General features: G+C 38.7%; 2 protein-coding genes across 4 annotated transcripts; both read left to right on the top strand.

Annotated features, from left to right (window-relative positions):
• Positions 1–17,814, top strand: rassf2b (Ras association domain family member 2b). 3 transcript variants are annotated; one of them, XR_008827842.1, is made up of 12 exons: positions 1–260; positions 3,956–4,001; positions 6,086–6,159; positions 7,100–7,175; positions 7,580–7,731; positions 8,536–8,651; positions 9,343–9,485; positions 9,931–10,084; positions 10,234–10,355; positions 10,558–10,655; positions 10,845–13,384; positions 15,693–17,814. XR_008827842.1 is itself a non-coding variant. In XM_056376317.1 (11 exons), the coding sequence occupies exons 3-11, from the start codon at positions 6,107–6,109 to the stop codon at positions 10,912–10,914; spliced, it is 984 nt and encodes a 327-aa protein (XP_056232292.1). In that variant the 5' UTR covers positions 1–260; positions 3,956–4,001; positions 6,086–6,106; the 3' UTR covers positions 10,915–17,814. The 3 variants fall into 3 exon arrangements, 2 of the variants coding, with proteins under 2 accessions (XP_056232292.1, XP_056232293.1); XM_056376317.1 differs by having other exon boundaries at positions 10,845–17,814; XM_056376318.1 differs by lacking the exon at positions 1–260 and having other exon boundaries at positions 3,755–4,001; positions 10,845–17,814.
• sprn2 (shadow of prion protein 2) lies at positions 15,703–16,242 on the top strand. The gene has a single exon (XM_056375843.1). The coding sequence runs from the start codon at positions 15,703–15,705 to the stop codon at positions 16,240–16,242; it is 540 nt and encodes a 179-aa protein (XP_056231818.1).
• Positions 17,815–17,875: the final 61 nt, after the last annotated feature.

Genomic DNA, 17,875 nt, shown 5'->3' on the forward strand with positions numbered 1-17,875 from the left:
GAGCTCCGCCACAACAGATGGACCTCTCGCGCTCTCCTCCTCCTATCAGCTCGTGGTGGATGCACGCGCCCAAGTGATTGTCTCCAACGGCTGGAGAGCGGGCGAGTTAGCCGAGTAGTTTACCGTTAACGGACAGTAACGGGAATAAGGGGAAAGACGGAGAGGAGGCGAACCGGAGAGCCTGCGTCCCCGGGTTTGGTGAGCCGAGAGAGGAGCTCCAAAAGTCGGCAGGAATCAGACAGAAGCCTCGGTGTAGCTAAGTAGGTTGATCATAATGATGTCTGTGGGTTGATGTGGCGATGTGGACTGGGTGTAGTTTGATATCGTGACTGTTTGTACGAAAAGAAGACTTAGAAATGTTTTGACAACATAAAATACAAAATCGCTGACATACATATAGACGAAAAATCTCGCATTTTGGGCATATGTGGTGCATTTAGTTCACATGCAGTGGTAAGAGCCGTGCTCCATAGCACTTTATATGACGGACCAGCCTAAATCTTGAACAGAAAATTAGAGATTATCCGTATTTTATCACATGTGGACTGTATCAGGGAGTGTGTATTGCTATGTTTTAGTAAAATGGGTTACATAACGAGCAATAGATAGTTAAGATTCCTCTCGGCACACATAAGGCTGGCGAGACAGAGGGAGTGCTTTAGGACAGACTCTCTGCCAAAAAGTGCATACCTAATATTTTTGCCCTGTGATGTGGACCCAGTTGCCAGTGTATTTGGTACACTTGGCTAAAAGTAATGTAGTTTAATATAACAGTCCTGTGATAAACCTCTGCTTATGAAGGTTATAATAATCAGTTTTTGTTGAAACTGCTTTAGAGACATGTGGTTTCAACTCTGGAGTCATTTTTGCAGAAGTGTCTATTTAGTCTACCCATGTTAATATAAATAGGATGGACAAAGTATTAAAAACGGTACAATCCAACAGCACCACATCTAAAATGATCGTAACACCTTTCTAAAACAGTTAAATCAAAACCTGAACCATTATAACCTTTGAGAAGGGAGGATTTATTGCACAGCTGTTGTGCTAGACTGCATTAGTTTTACATAAGTGGACCTAATCTAACAAATTTTTAAGAGAATATCCAATTGCCTGCAACTAACTGTTATTTCATTAATCCACCAATCATACTTGTAATCAGTTAATCATGTGGCCTATAAAATGTCAGATAGCAAAAAAATGCCCATCACAAGTTCCCTGAGCCCTTGGTGACCTCTTTAAAATGTCTTGTTTTATCCAAGCAAACACACTTTATAATCCAGAAATATTCAGTTTACCATCACAGAAGACTAAGAAAATCAGAAAATATTCACATTTAAGCTGGAACCATTTATTTTCTTGAGTTATAATTGATAATCAAATAGTTTCAAATATATGCACAGATAAGATGCGAGAATAGCTTCAGCTTGATCTTGACAATCTGGAAGCCATATTTAGATTTAAATCGAGCCTGTCGACATATTCGACAACCCCAGTATGCCTAACAAGGAGCAGGAGAGACAAACACACATACACTATTTTTGGCTCAGTGTTGTGGGATAGTTGCTGGAGCTCAGATGTTTTTGGTGTTGCTATGACAATGGTGACAATAGTGAGGCAGAGAAGTAGTAATGTGGAGGCTGAAGACGGGTGGTGGTAGGTTTGAAAGCAGTCAGGAGGAGGTTTGGAGCTATTCATCGTCCGTTTCGGCCAAAGACGTTGACAGAGGAGGTTTAGAGGCAATAGGGCAGAAAACAAATGTGCATGTGTGTCAATGAAAGAGAGAGAGAGAGAGAGAGAGTGGGGGGAGAAAAGTCAGGAAGTTGTGGTCATGAGTTTTAATAGCATAGTGGATGGCTTCACAAGGGAGCATGAAGCAGACAGAGGAGAAAGCTCAATGGCAAAAACATTCAGACAGTGGAGAGGAAAGAATTTCCTAATCAGAAAAATTGGACAGCCACTAATAAACCAAGATACCGTGGTACGAAACAACTGAGCAGATGAAGCCAAATGAGACATAAGGATACGGAGAGAGAGGGGAAGATGGAGGCTGAGGATTGGCTGACCATGTAATGAGGCACAGGGGAATTCAGGGAGTCAATGAAGTTTACATTTGGACTGTTGTCCAGTTGAGAAGAGCTCTGTGATCTGAAACAGGACTAGGTCAGCTGTGGGTCAGTCTGGCTGCATTTATATGCTGCTGTTGGCTTCAAAACAAAAAGCTGAGACAGCTTTCTGGAGTCTACAGATAGTTTCCACATAGACAAGGTCCTCTGGTTGTAAGAGACAACAGCTATCACTAGTTTGGAACTGGTTTGTTTTTATACATTTCTATAGGCTATAGGCTTTGGAGCTGCAACTATTAATCAATTAATCGATTAGTCAATCTAAAGAAAATTTGTCTGCAATTATTTTGAAGATTCACCGAAGTCATTTTTCAAGCAAAAATGCCAAACATTTGATGGTTCCAGTTTCTAAAGTGGGACAGTTTGCTGATCTCTTTTGATATTTAATGATGTCGCCATGTGCTATAGGATATTGTAATGGTTATTTTTCACTGTCTTCTGTAATGTTATAAACCAATTTAGCCAATTTTAGTCTGTTTTTATTTCGGCAAAGTTCTTTTACAGGAGCTTGTGTTGACAGGTTTCTTTCTTTTGTAAATGAAGAACATGTTCATACATTTTCATACATGCATAAAAACATTGTCAATATTGGTATGGGCACTAGTATTGAAAATAAAATGTTTCAAAAATGTATATGTTTCAAAATATATCCAGTCCTACCCAACTATAATGTAGCCCTTACAGCCAGGAAAATACAAGACTTTGTCACAACAGTACAATAAACACAAACCCTAAACAATATCTAGTGTCATATCACTAAATCAATATTGCACTGATATCTCCCAGCTGTATCCTGTGGTTCAAGAAAACCTCAAGAAAACTCTTCAGTTCTTGATCTGAAGAAAACTATTAAAATCCCCTTTGGATAAAGTGAAAATACACACTTAGCACGACAAAACAAGTTTTATTTTTCTGCAAATTTTACACGTTTATTACATCAGTGCATGATTATCCAGCCTTAAAGGTTAAATGTCTGATTTGATCTTTATTTTAGGAGCCTGAGGTAACATCAGGGAAGGATCAATTTTTGCTATCAGGTGGCATTTTAGTTGATTTAAAGTTCATGTTGATTTGCCTGACAATTACAATGTTGTCTTGGTTTGACTGGCGGCCACATATCTGCCTCACACCATGGGAATCATCTGTCATGAGTCTATGAGCATGGCTGGCCTTGACCGTGACTGCAGTATTAAAGACTAATGATTTTCATTGTGTGGGTCAGTGGTGGCTTTTGAGCGCTTGACAGGGCTAATATAGGTGCTGAAATATTGATAGAGCTTGGCAGGGGGCTGGGCTGATTGGTTTTTAATATTTAATTTGTTCACAATAACTGAGCACATTTGTTTCAGAGATTGACAGCTTCACGTTAGTTATCAGCAGTGTGTGTTTAAAGCTGCAACATTACTCTACTTGTCAGATTTTGAATATCCTTGTTTACAGTAAACTGTTAGGAGTGTGTTTGGTGTGAGTGTGACAATGGGGTAAAGTGTGGGTCTTATCAGATTTTCTACCGGTGCTCATGTATGTCAACTGGTTGGGTGTGCATGATAGTTCATCCGTGCTGCTTGAATTGAGGAAGTTTTGGGCTGTGTAAGGGCTACTGTCAGTTTCCTGTGTGACTGACTGAGTAAAGGAGGAAGTGATTTAGCGGAAGGGGAGCACTTCCTTTAAACGCCCCCACTCTTCCCCCTCTGTTCGCTGTCACACTCACAAGAAAAGACCCCGTGGGCCATTTGAAATCGACACCTGAGAGACAAAACTGCTCTTACCTGAAGATACTGAATCTAGCTGTCTAATCTCTTGATCTCTCTCTTTCTCCACATCTGCAGCTCACTCTTTCTGGTGACTCAACAAGATCACACTGTCTTCACTACGGTAAGATCAACTGTTCTCTTGTCACAGACAGTTACACCATATCCATTTGGCAGGTGTGTCTCTCTGAGTTTTAGTATTGATTTTTTATTAGTTGCTGTGTTATGGACACGCTGTGTTATTACAGAGTAATATTTAAAGTCAACTGAACTGAGACCATGCTTTCAGAGAGCGTTTCAACTTATGAACAGAAATGTAAAGGTCAATACCATGTTTGAGCCCATTTACCACAAATTCCATGTACTTTAAGCTACTTTGTCTTAGAATTTAATAAAAAAACATAAACAAGTTTAAAAAGTCTACCATTGATTTTGATACCACACGCAAATGAATCAAATCCAATGGTTACCTCAAACTGTAGGAAAAATACACAAAGACTAAGAGTCTAAGCCATGCTAGCAACTCGGTGCAGTTGTACAGTGGTATTTTGTGCTAAATAATAAGGTCCGCGTGTTAACGCCCTCACAGTGAATAATGCTGGTAGCAGGTATAATGGTTACCATGTTAACAGTCTTAGCTTAGCCTATTAGCAAGCTAACATTTGCTAATTAGCACTAAATATGAAGTACAGCCAAGGCTGGGAATGTCATTAATCAATTTTTAACCTGATGATGGCACTTAAAGAGAGATGATCACCAACGATTAGTTGATTAATCAATTCGATGATTGACATAAAATGAGTTGTCAGTTATTTTAATAATCATTAAAGTCATTTCTCTAATAAAAATGTGAAAAATTTGCTTCTTCCTGCCCCTCCAATATCAGGATTTCAAGTTTTTCTCCAATTCATATCCCTGAAAATTGAATATCTTTTGGACTGATGGTCGGCCAAAACAAGACATCTTATAGACCAAGCAACTAATCAATTCATCAAGAAAATAATTGGCAGCCTACTTGATCATGAAAATAATCATTAGTTGCAGCCCTTGACATTTCTTTTAAAACCACAAATGTGAACATCATGTTAGCAGGATATCATCAGGGTAATTAGGATTCATCTTCTGGGCACTGTATCAAATTTCATAGTGATCCATCCAAAAGTTGCCAAGAAAGTTGGCTAAAAGCCAGAAATTTCAATCTTATGGTGGCGCTAGAGGATAAGTCGGGATCACTAAAATCGGTAGGAGTTATCCTCTACAGACTATAAATGTCTATACAACATTTCATATATCAATCTATTTAATAGTTGTTGAGATGTCACACTATGGACCAAAGTGGTGGATCAACCCACCAGCACTGTCACCCATACCCAGGGAGTAAAATGTCCAGATTCATGTTGCAAGAATTTGAGTTGAATCTTCTTAGTTGAGTTGTGAAATGTTTTCAATTCTTCACCTATTTGTCAAGTGAAGAGATTGCATGCACTCTACATATACATGCAGATATAATGGATAAATGTATATAATGTGTGTTGGCAGTGCTGCCAGTAGCACGCTCAGATATAAATGTGTAAGAAGTTGAAATAATTAGATGCAGCAGGTGGCCCATGTGTCCTGCACCTGTTCATCTCCTTCCGGAGGCTTCTGTCGTGCCTCCTCTGTAGATGCACAAAGACAACACACACTCACACACTCACACACTCGCACACACTCACTCGTTTAGCAAAGCAGGAAGGAAGACTCTTCGGATTGATGGCAGAGTGCCATTTAAACAGCTGCAAGTGTGTGTACGTGTGTGTGTTTTGGAGTGTGTATGTGTTAAGAGAGAGGCTGACATGAGGAGAGAATTAAAAGGGTGACAGGGAAGAGTGAATGTATTGTAAGCAAGAGGAGCAAGAGAGGGTGAAGATCAGCTGTCTCAATCCATCACACAACAAATGTTTTGATTGTGTAGAGAAACATATCGACGGTCTAACTATCAGTTGGTCTGTATCTTGAAGGAAATAGTTGACAGGAAAGTAGATATGATCTGCAGTTATTGTTTGCTGTCTGGAGCTGTACCTGCTCCTCCTCTTCCTGCTGTTACTTTCCTCCACACCATGCTGCCCTCTTTGTGTCTATGCTCACTGCTGGTCATGAGGAGTCATGGGACTGAATCGGATGGATGAAAATTATTAACTCTCTGTGTTGCTTCTTTGTCTCTCTCAGCTCCTCTCATGCTGACTGAAAATGGATGATACACAGGACGGGGTTCAGATTGGAGAGAACAAGTTCATCAGCAAGTAAGGATTAAAAACCCCACTGTTTCTGAACACATATACATATACAAACGCCTGTCGACAAACTTATCTCAAACAGTCACTTTAACCTTTATTAACCTTCTGTATATGTTTAAAACAGTCAGTCTATGGATTAAAATAACAATTTGTGAGAAAGGTTGTTAGAACATCACGCTGGTGGTTTAAGAGTTTTCTGCCTGTTAACTATTCACAAACTTGTGCATACTTAAGTTCCCTGAGGACCATTTTCCAAGCATATATACATTTTATAGATTTTATATCATATCGATGTATTGATTTATTGAAGTATGTAGTGTTTAAGTACTTGGAGGGGACATCTATCTTATACAGGTTTTAAGACTCATTTAACACTTGTCATGCTGTCGATACAGTATTAAAAATCAACATGCAGAGGCTGGAAAATTGCTAGTTGTATGTTATGCAACATATGTAACATGCATAACAATCACAGTCACAGTGAAGAGTCAATTTAATATTTTTTGTCAGTTTTAATATCACACATGGTAATTCAGTCAAGATCATTAATTTCATAATTGTTATAATCTTTATTCAATCAGGTAGTCTCACTGAGATCCAAATCTCTTTTGCAAGAGAGACCTGAGGTACAGCAGGAGAAAGTGTGCAGTGATGAGACACGCGTACAAGCACATACAAATTCCATCAGAAACAAACCTTGATACAGAATTACCTTTGTCTAACATATTTCAAGTCTTTATAAAATGTTTTTCAAACTGTGTTGAAATTAAATTCATATTCTGCCTTGAGAGCAGGAAATCAATCTAACCACACTTCTTATGCTTTGGAAAATGGGCAACATAAATGAAAACGTGTACACATGTGTTGTAGTGAGTGGGCCAAAATAAGCAGCAAGATCCTTTTAAACAGCATTTCCTCATCCATGATTCAAAATCTCTGTTTCCAGGGCAACAATCCTCTCCCATCTTAAGACATACAACCTCTACTATGAAGGGCAAAATCTACAGCTCAGACACAGAGAGGTGAGTATTTACAGTTCGCTGTGTGTGTGTGTGTGTGTGTGTGTGTGTGTGTGTGTGTGTGTGTGTGTGTGTGTGTGTGTGTGTGTGTGTGTGTGTGTGTGTGTGCGTGCGTGCGTGCGTGCGTGCGTGCGTGCGTGCGTGCGTGCGTGCGTGCGTGCGTGCGTGCGTGCGTGCGTGCGTGCGTGCGTGCGTGCGTGCGTGCGTGCGTGCGTGCGTGCGTGCGTGCGTGCGTGCGTGTGTTTGCCAGAATGTCTCCCTGTCGTCTTTTCACCTCGGCTCTCAGTCATTTGCAATTTAATATACCATACCCATTATATGCTCCAGGCCAAAGGGGTAATAACTGTCCATTGTCTGTATTTGTGTGCACGTGCATTGATCACAGCTTCTTTCCTCTCTCCCAACAGGAAGAGGGGGAGTTAATTGTCGAGGGCTTGCTAAATATCTTCTGGGGTCTGCGGCGACCAATCAGGCTTCAGATGCAGGATGACCACGAGCGAATTCGACCACCCCCCTCCTCCACGTCCTGGCACTCGGGTTGTAATTTGGACAGTCAAGGGTAAGAGATCCAGACAGATCCAGTTACACCTCACTAACCGGAAATGGTGATACACAGTGGGTCAGCGAGGGCAGATATAGATTATGTCTAGTTTGTCTGATGAGAAATGACCTGGTATTTAATGTCTCTTAACCGAGTGTCGATTAAATTTTGTTGATTTTTGAGATTATTTATTGTTGCAGATTTATTTCCCTGCAAATACACAGGCTGTTACATCACTCAATAAAACACCAATTGGCAACGATCCATAGATTTTGATTTGATTTTATTAGGTTGAATGACAGTTAGCAGCATTTGCCAGCAACAAAAAAAAGCCCTGGCTATCAGGTTTTGATAATGCAGAAGTTTACATCAGAACCAAAAATTCCAAAATGACTCTCACAAATCATGACGGCTTATCTCAACACATACAGACTGCATCAACTAAGAGAAACGGCTGTCACAAGTTGAAGCAGAACAGCAGGGATATGTCGTACACACAGTGTGTGGTGTAGAAGTGGTAAACAAAATGATGCTTCTTGGCAGGAAATGAAACCCGGCCTTGTATCAGTGTTTGCAGTGGTGATGTTGCTAAAGTTAAAGTCCTCATTCTTACACTGTTAACATTATTACTTACTTTATTAATCTGTACTGTAACACCCTTAACCTTTGTTTCATAATCACCCAGTGTCATTAAATTAAACAGTTTATATCTAAAAACTTTCGGTTATGTCTTTACAGTTTTGCCAGCTTGCAGCTCTTCCTCTTTGGCCCCGTGTGCCTTCATCTTTTAATCCCAAACTCTCTCTTGCTTCCTTTTTAAAGTTCCCCCAACAGCACAGATGGTCAGCAGATGACACCGCAGAGCCCGCCCACAGTGGAAGTGACGCCACCCGACATCCAATCCAATGACAACGGTATGACAGAAGAAGAGACAGAAGGTGAGTGGCTTTACTGACAGTAATGTTGTATATTACTCCCTTGGCTGTAATAAGGATGCAGTGAACAACACCATACATCCATTCCAAGTATACACAGTAGAAACGACCTATTACTGATCTTCACTTGTTTTGTTTGCGTTGTCTTATCAGTTGCAAAGACAACAAAACAAACTTTGGTTATGGTTTATTGAGTTCAAATGAATTTAGCTCTCAAAACATTGTGCTTCAGATCTGTAACTTCCTCTCAGCTGCTTTATATAAACACACCATCACTGCTAGGTGGAAACCTAATCTCTATGGCAACTATTAAACAACAATAAAAACCTTCTTTTTGTTTAGTTTGTTTTGGAGTTTGTTTTCAAGCCTTGAAAAGTGCATATTGTGTAATTCCATTAGCTGGAATGAAAACATAAAACTTACATTTAACAGTGGAAATTAAAAAAATAGAAAAAGAGATGAGCACCACGTTTCTCTCTCATATTTGCTTCATCTTGTCTTTATTGAAACATTAGAAACACAACTTTTGTTTCCAGCTCTGTCCATGTGATGTTAACTCTCTTCACCTGTTTTTAAGCTTGCAAACACAAAAATGGTTCTCTCAGGAATAGTTGTGTTATCAGTCCTTTCTTTGACAATTACTCAACACTGAATAATAACGGATGATCTAAGGTAATGATTATTGATTGTACAGAGGACAGTGAGAGCTCCGCTCAGCTCCTCAGGACAAAGAGTGATGCCGGAGTCTTAAGACGGGGACAGCGACGGTCACCGAGTGACCAGAGGAAAATTCGACGCCATCGATTCTCCATCAACGGACACTTCTACAACCATAAGGTGAAGCCAGCCCCGCGTGTTTGTCAGGGGATTCTTGGTCTGAAAAAATTATGCAATAATTTCTAATCATTTAATTCTAGTTAGTTTCAGAGAGTTATGTGCTACTTCTAAATGGATGCTGGACTTGATGTTGATGTTTAGATTTGTGCTGCATTTATTTTTAACATTTATCAATTGTGTTTAACACACTAAGGAGTAGATGTAAGCACATACAATGACATTTTAGTGTTAATTAATGCATTTTTACCATATTGTCATTCATTATATAGTCACAGTGTGTTATAAATTATTAATTAAATGTTTAAGTACTGCTTATAAATGCTGTGTAATTAGTTTGGCTTTGCACACATTAACCCATGCATGTGTATATCTGTACAAAAATAAATACTAATAAAGTTATATAGGAAATTAAATTCATTCATTTGACTGTTTTTTTTTCCCTCAGACAGCAGTGTTTACTCCTGCTTATGGCTCAGTGACTAATGTCCGCATCAACAGCTGCATGAGAACACCTCAGGTGCTACGAGTCCTCCTCAACAAGTTTAAAATTGAAAACAGCCCAGATGATTTTGCACTCTACCTTGTCCATACAAGCGGAGGTGAGTGTGAATTACTTGTCCAGTATATAAAAGTGGAAATGGAATTCAGGCTTAATGAGGAAAATACTACAATGGCAATAAATGTACATGTATTATTTGTTGTTTTTCTTCTGTCAGTCAATACTTTTTTGGATGTGTTGATGTTTCAGAGCGTGTGAAGCTGAAGCGGAGTGACTATCCTCTGGTGCTGAGAGTAATGCAGGGTCCATGTGAGCTGGTCTGTAAAGTTTTCCTCATGGAAGAAGATCTGGGGGAAGAAGTCACATATGATGTAAATCACCACATTCACTGTAACTTCTTCTTTAAAGGGAACACAGATATCTAGAGATGTGACTCTCACTGTGAATGATCATGTCTCACTCATTTTGTGTGACAATTTGCATACACAAAATCATTCCAATACCCCTGTATTTACCTGACATTAGCCTCTCTTTTTTCTGCGTTGTCATTACATTTCTCTTCTCTTCCACCAGGTGGCACAGTATATCAAGTTTGAGATGCCTGTCCTGCAGAGTTTCATCACCAAGCTGAAAGAGGAGGAGGACAGAGAGGTGCAGAAACTCAGGAGAAGGTACAAGAAGATGTAAAACCTACCTTTTTCTGTTTTGCCTATAATAGGCCAGAGTCTTCAACATGCCCAATAGGAAATACTGTCATACATGTGTCTACATAGTATTATAATTATTATATATAAAATGCATATTTTCCAACACAGACATTTATTCATTCTCTATGTGCATTTGTCTGCTTGTACTTGCAGGTATAATTACCTGCGGTGTATAATTGAAAAACAGCTCCGGTGTCTTCCAGAGGGTGCAACCTGTATTTGATCTGCTCATGGTGAGGACTCCTTCCAGCACATCAAACTGTCAAAACCTTTCCCAGAGTACAATATCCTCCACCCAGCTGTGCCTGAGAATTAGCTGACAAGAACCTGATCATCCTGCTCCTTTGAATCCCTGCTTCTGCATGGAGTCTTTTTCAAATCAATCATTCAATTTACAGACAAAACTTTAACATGCCATGACTTGTGTGCATGTTAAGTGTGACCATCTCAGCAATAGTCTTGAGAGTCGTGATGACTCACAGCCTTGTAAAGTGTATTGAAACTCAATCATTTCATCTCTGCTTTTCTCTCTATATTTCTTTGTCCTTATGTACAGTACATACAGAAAGACATTCCTCTACACCTGAGTAATTTTAATGTCTTTGCAGAAAAGTGCTTTGCAGAATGAGCCTAAAATGTGACGTCCTGTCTTCTGTCTACCCCCCCAGACTGCACACTGATACCCAAAATCAATTTAAAGCACAAACTTCATAATATATGCTCTTAGCAAAGTGCCTGTTAAAGGTTTCTTCAAGCACAAAAACACACACTTTGATGAAATATTTAGGACATTTTAGGGGTTTTAACAGGAAAGCACAAAGCTATGGTAGAACCATGTCAGACCACACAGTTCAGGTTAAATGTGAAACTGACCAGACCATAAGCAAAAGGTTGTGGCCCCAAAAGCTGACACCATCCAGTGCCGGATTGCACTGGGTGTTTTCATGGTCCTCGCTTTTTCAGAATTTGTTAAATATTGTAATTGAAAGAATATGATTTACCCTCCCCTTTTTATTGCAGCTGAGAACTTCTCTGCAGGGGTTATTGAAGGCCATGTGAAGGGATAATGTGTGTATGTTGTCACCATCAGTCTGATGATGACAACAGTTGTGCCTTCTCTGCAGGCGTACAAACTGAATGTTTAAGACATTTTAAGATTGAAGTTAAGGAATAGTTTGGTATTTTCAGAAAAATACATTCCTTCATTTTCTTGCTGACAGTTAGCTGAGAGGATTGATGCCACTCTGCACTGTGTATATGAGGCTACCACCAGCCACTTAGCTTAGCTAAACTTAGCATAAAGATTGGAAAAGGGAAATGACAAGTTGTGGTTTTACAGGGGTTTATGTGCCAGATTATATCTTGGTTGAGACCTTGAGACCTAGTGTGGCACATAACCTCCTGTAACATTTTTTTTTTCACAGTTGATTCATCAAACTCTGCAAAAAATCAAATAAGTATATTTTCCAAAATGTCAAACTTTTCCTTTTAAAGAGAAAAATCCATCTGGAATTTAACACTTTTAGGCCCCTTTTGTTTTCTGGCTATCTGAATGTTCTTACTTGTTTTACTGCCTTAAGCAAGATGACAATGAGATTTTAAGCACAGTAAAATACTATTTGACAGAATAACAATTTTAATATTCATTCTTCACACAATGTCTGAAGACACAAAGTCTTAACGCCTTGTCGAAGAATATTCATGGGTGGATTTTTTTTTTTTTTTTTTTTTTTTTTTCCTTCTACATCCAACAAAGAATGACGCAAAAAACACAAGACACAAGTGAAATCCCACAAGACTGTGAATTATACTGATTATCTTTAATGGAGAATGTTTTAAATGTGCAAAAGATCGTTTCAAAGCAGTACAGTTTGCCTCCACATGTACAGCGCTTTGCATATGTCTGCTTTTATCTGTGTGCGTACAGAACGATGTTTTAGTATTTCCAACACCTTTGTTGAAAATCTCGCAGTACACAGTGGACTATGTCATCAAGTGTGTGTGTGTGTGTGTGTGCGGTTCTGAAAGTGTGCATGTTATATTTTTAGTGACTGTTAAGACTTGCCTGCTTTTGTATTTTGTCTTTTACAAAACAATGAAGAAACTCAGTCTTTAAAATGTTCAGAACTCATGCCACTACTTAGAAAATGTAGTTTTTTTTGTTTTGTTTTTTTTCGTACAATGATTGTTATTTAATAAAAAAAAAAGTTATCTTGAGAAAAGATGTACATATATATCCGTGGTCTCCCTCTGTCTCGTTCAGGTCAGTGGGTTAAAAGCCGAGCATGTTATGTAATGATGTTTAAAGCTTGTTGTATAATTTAAAATGATATTATAACACAGTTTGCTGGCGGCGAGGACTCATGGTCGAAGCTTCTGGAGAGCTCATTACGTGTTCACTTAGGGGGGAGTTAAATAATTGAGACAAATTTAGAAACAGACGCTCAGGTATTTATATGCCTGTTGTCTGTGGTACAGCAGCTTACTGTACATTCAGCCAGTGAGCAGGTGTGAGTCAGAGTGATCCACTCCACCTGATTGAAGTTGTCTGGAGGATAACAGGCTGGCCCTGAAACATACTTCCCTACAGACAGTCAGGAGGAGTCTGAGCTGCAAACACGCACTTTGTGGAGGAGGAGCATCATCTCAACTGCCGCACTGGTTCCTCTCCGTTGAAAACAGCCACTCAACAGGTGAGATGTCTTATTCTAAGAAAACAATCATTTTTTAGAATTAAGGTGTGTTACTTTTTTAGTATAAACTGGTATGAAGATTTTCAGCAGGTTGAAATGGTGTTTCTTATTTTCCTATGTTGTTTTTGTCAGTGTATTTCCCTTTTTTTTTTTTTTGGATGTAATGTTAATACGTCCTCTGCTGCACAAATTAGGGACCATCTCTAGAAAGCACAATTAATGATACACTGGGAAACGGACCATGGTGCTCCAAATTAAATCAAGTATTTCATCTTCTCTGTGAGTCTAGGCTACTGTGGCTGTAATCTGAGAGTTACTGGATTATTCTCAAACTAAGTGACCCCGTGTAATTATAGCTCAACTCATCTTCTGAGAGGACACAGATTAGAGGGTAGTTTGACGACAGCAAAGCAAATGATGTCATGCTGCTCACTAGGAACACACTGTAGTCGGGGGGCGGAGGTATTCAAATTGTTTACTTATGTAAAAATAATAATACCACACTACACAAATACTCCTCTATAAAAAATTAAAAAAAAAAGATTCATGTAAAAGTATAAAAGTATTTACAACTAAATGTACTTGAAGCATAAAAATTTAAAGTTGTCATGATGCAGAATGGTCCCTGTTTTATTTTGGGATCATTTATTATTGAGCAGTACTTTGGTGCTGCAGTTGGTTTAGGTGGAGTCAATTTTAACAGCTTCATATGGGCTCCTGTTGCGTACTTTAATGTACGATAATCCATCATAATTTATAAAACGTGCATCCTTGATCTGAAAGACTAGTAACTACCAGCAATAGCTGTAAATGTAATAAATGTAGAACAGTATTTCCTCAGAATTGTTGTGGAGTTGAAATATAAAGTGGAAGGAAGCCACTCAGGTTCAAAGTTATAATTGCATACAGTACTTGACTAAATGTTTACATCACTGCTTATACTCCTAATTTGTAATTATTTGTTAGAAAAAATATTGTCAAGAGTGTGTGAGAAAAAACTCCAAGAGTCATTTAAAAGTTCACTTAATCAATCATCATCTTGCTTAATCAAACATTTTCTATTGAAAGAAAATGTCACATTATTCAATTGATTATTTTTATTATTTATTATGACTAAATACTGAATGTCATATTGACAGTGATAAATTATAGTGACATATCTAACACACAATGCTTTATATTATGTTACACTTTATAATAGTATATTATTACTGTTTAATATGTGAATTTACATAGTCTGCACATACATTCTTTGTAACACTATATACTTGGAAATTATGAAATCTATCTGATCCCATGTCAGCTGCAGTGTTAAATTGTGTTGCAAGAGTGATTGTGTAAGATGTTTGTTAAAGCTGGATTAAGACCAGTGATCTGTTCGGCTCTTAATTTGTCAGAGATGTAAAAATACCACACAGCAGGACTAAAGCTGCAATGAGAACATCCCATGAGTCTCTGTATATATGTGTGTGTGTGTGTGTGTGTGTGTGTGTGTGTGTGTGTGTGTGTGTGTGTGTGTGTGTGAGAGCACTGTGTGTCCTAACCCTAAGCAATGGTGGAATATTACTAGGTGCATTTACTTACTGAAGTACAATTATGAAGTACTTATACTTAAGTACTTTCATTTATGCTACATTTTTACAGAGAAATACTGTAATTTTTACTCCGAGTCCTGCACTGATTGAACATCTATAGTTTGCAATTACTTAAAAATCAAGATTTTGCACCCATGAATATGATGAAATTCTAAAATATGCACTTTTATGCATTAAACTACCCAATGTTTGCCTGATAATATGAGCTATTTTAAATTTTGAATGTATGATTTATAGCTTATTAAAATATTTGTTATGATTTACTTAAGGCTTCCTTAACATCTAATGTATTTCTTATAATGAGATGGCCTTTTCTATAATAATAAATACATTTTTAAATGCTACTTATTACCTGTGATTATCTTTATTTTTTTAACTCTGGAAAGTGTTTTTTGCTTGAAAAGTGTTCTATGAATTAACTGCTATTATTAACTATAATTATTATAAATGACCAATTATTATCAGTAACAGAGTATTGATAGAGTGTGTTATTACTTATTACTTTTATTTAGGTAAAGGATCTGAATACTTTTTCCACCACTGTCCAGAATCATAATAATTGATAAATGATAGTTTCCTTACATGTAACTAACTAAACCTAACAAAAGAAAAGTGAACAAGTCCGTTTCTAGTGGTTAGACACTAAGTCAGATACTCTCCATTAAGGAATTCACATGTCCTAACGATGTTTCCTTTGTCCTATTTTTTTACAGAATAAGAAAAATGTTGGTCCTGCAGAAACTCCCCCTCACAGTGGCCCTCTGCCTGCTGCTGCTTGCCACACTGTTACCCAGCTCTGAGGCCCGGCGTGGTCGTGGAGGTGGTGGCGGTGGCTTTGGCCGAGGTGGAGGAGGTTACAGCCGGGGCTGGGGTGGAGGTGGCGGACAGGCCTACAGACCAGCACCTGCCCAGGGGAGTGGTCCCAGTGCAGGGAAAATAGCAGGGGCAGCTGCAGCGGGCGCCATAGGAGGATCAATGATCGGGTCTGCTTTGAGCCGCCCTGGGTATGGGTACGGGTATGGTGGAGGTTATGGGGGTTATGGTGGTGGATTCGGTGGATATGGAGGATATGGAGGGGGCTATGGCTACCCACGATATGGTGGTGGTGGTGGCTATGGCCCCAGGCCTGGCTATGAGCCCGAGGGCTCTGGAGATATGGAGTACTACACTGGCGCATCCAGTGGCCCCATCTACAACAGTATCATTGTTGTTATCGGCTCCCTGATGTCTCTGCTGATGGGCCACTGGATGGCAGTCATGTAGAGCTGGAGACAGAGCTGAGATTCCAAAAGAAGACGCAGAACCAAACCATGACCAAAAATAACCCACGACCTGACTGTACACAGGACCATTTTTCATTTAAAGTCAAATGTCACCTAAAATATGATCCTGGAGAGATGACAAGCTGTGGCCAATTTGAGACTTCAGTGACACTCCATGAGGACAGGAAGAGGAATTTGACCCATTTAACATCTACAACATGTCAGTGTGACACCGTGCTTCAGTCTGCAGGTGTACTGATGAACAAAGACAACTTCCTGTTGATATTTGTCCATGAATAACTATCTCCATTGTATCCTTCACTCCTGTTTTTCCTTTTAATGTGTCCAGTCTTTTTATACTTTTGATGGTTGTAGTACTAATGACAGTGATGATTCATTGTTTTTTCTCCATAAACAATCTATGAAGACAGCAGGATAAAAAGAATAGATGTGTAATCAGGTTAAGTCTACCTCAAGAAATAATTTCCAGACCGGAGTTTAAGAGCAGCTATACTCTAAATAATATGATGCCATTTCTCAGTATATTTCATCATTACATAATCATTTTCCCTTCTGATTCACATTGTCTACTCTGCATATGTTACATTTTCAATGTATTCTTGTATATCTGTACAGTACATAATTAAAGTACATGTTTATGCCATTCTTTAGACTTTTATGTAACAGTGCAAAATAGGGTCCCATGTTTAATATTGTTTTATAAGTAAAAAGAACTTAGAACAAACATTTCTGTTGAATTTTATTGTCTACATTGTTTATTCAGATGTGACCTGCTAAAATAACAGTGGATGATCCACTGTTTAGACATGTTTAGATACCCAACGTCTATGTGCATTTTTAAGTGACAACAGTGTAGACTTTTAGGAAAACTCAAGAGTTTTGAACTTGAACAATTGATTCTTGACTAAACAGCAGGAACCAAACACAATATCTACTCAAGCTCCTCTGTTCCGGAGCTTTCAACCATATCTCACTACCATTAATCGGCACATTGATCTTTCAAGAACAACCTTTAATCTGACATGGACAAGAAGTCCTCAGAATAATGGAGGGTTTACTGCTGCAACTCCATAACAGCAGAATAGTGTTGCATGACTCAGCTTTTCAGCTGACAATAACATCCTGCAGCCTTGCATCATATATCCGCTTCATGAGAGCAGCAGCCGATCACACAAGTGCTCGTGTTTGCTTTCTTCTGTCCTTTACAGTGCTGTAGTAACCATCTCAGAATCTGATGATGATGCAGTGTGTGTTTATATTAAACATACATACAGTAAACATACAGCAATGTTCTTCACATTCAGTATTTCATCACAGGCTCATTACCTGAAACAAGAAGTGTCGCCACACCCTTGTGTTGTTGCTACAACAGACTTGACTTTTTACAGTCTGAGTTTTGGTTTACACTTAACCCAGAGCCATATTTTGCCATATATGTAAAATAAAGTCAGGGATAGAGGTTTATTTCTTATGAAACTCAATATTTATATCTCAGAATTACCTGAATGCTGCATGTTGTGGTTTTGGAAATAAACTATTACTTACAAACAAGTCTGATGGCACTACACTTGAGTATTTCCATTTTCTGCTATTTAATACCTTGTATTTTATAC

The sequence above is a fragment of the Seriola aureovittata genome, chromosome 5 (genome assembly GCF_021018895.1).
Source record: "Seriola aureovittata isolate HTS-2021-v1 ecotype China chromosome 5, ASM2101889v1, whole genome shotgun sequence".
Taxonomy (NCBI): domain Eukaryota; kingdom Metazoa; phylum Chordata; class Actinopteri; order Carangiformes; family Carangidae; genus Seriola; species Seriola aureovittata.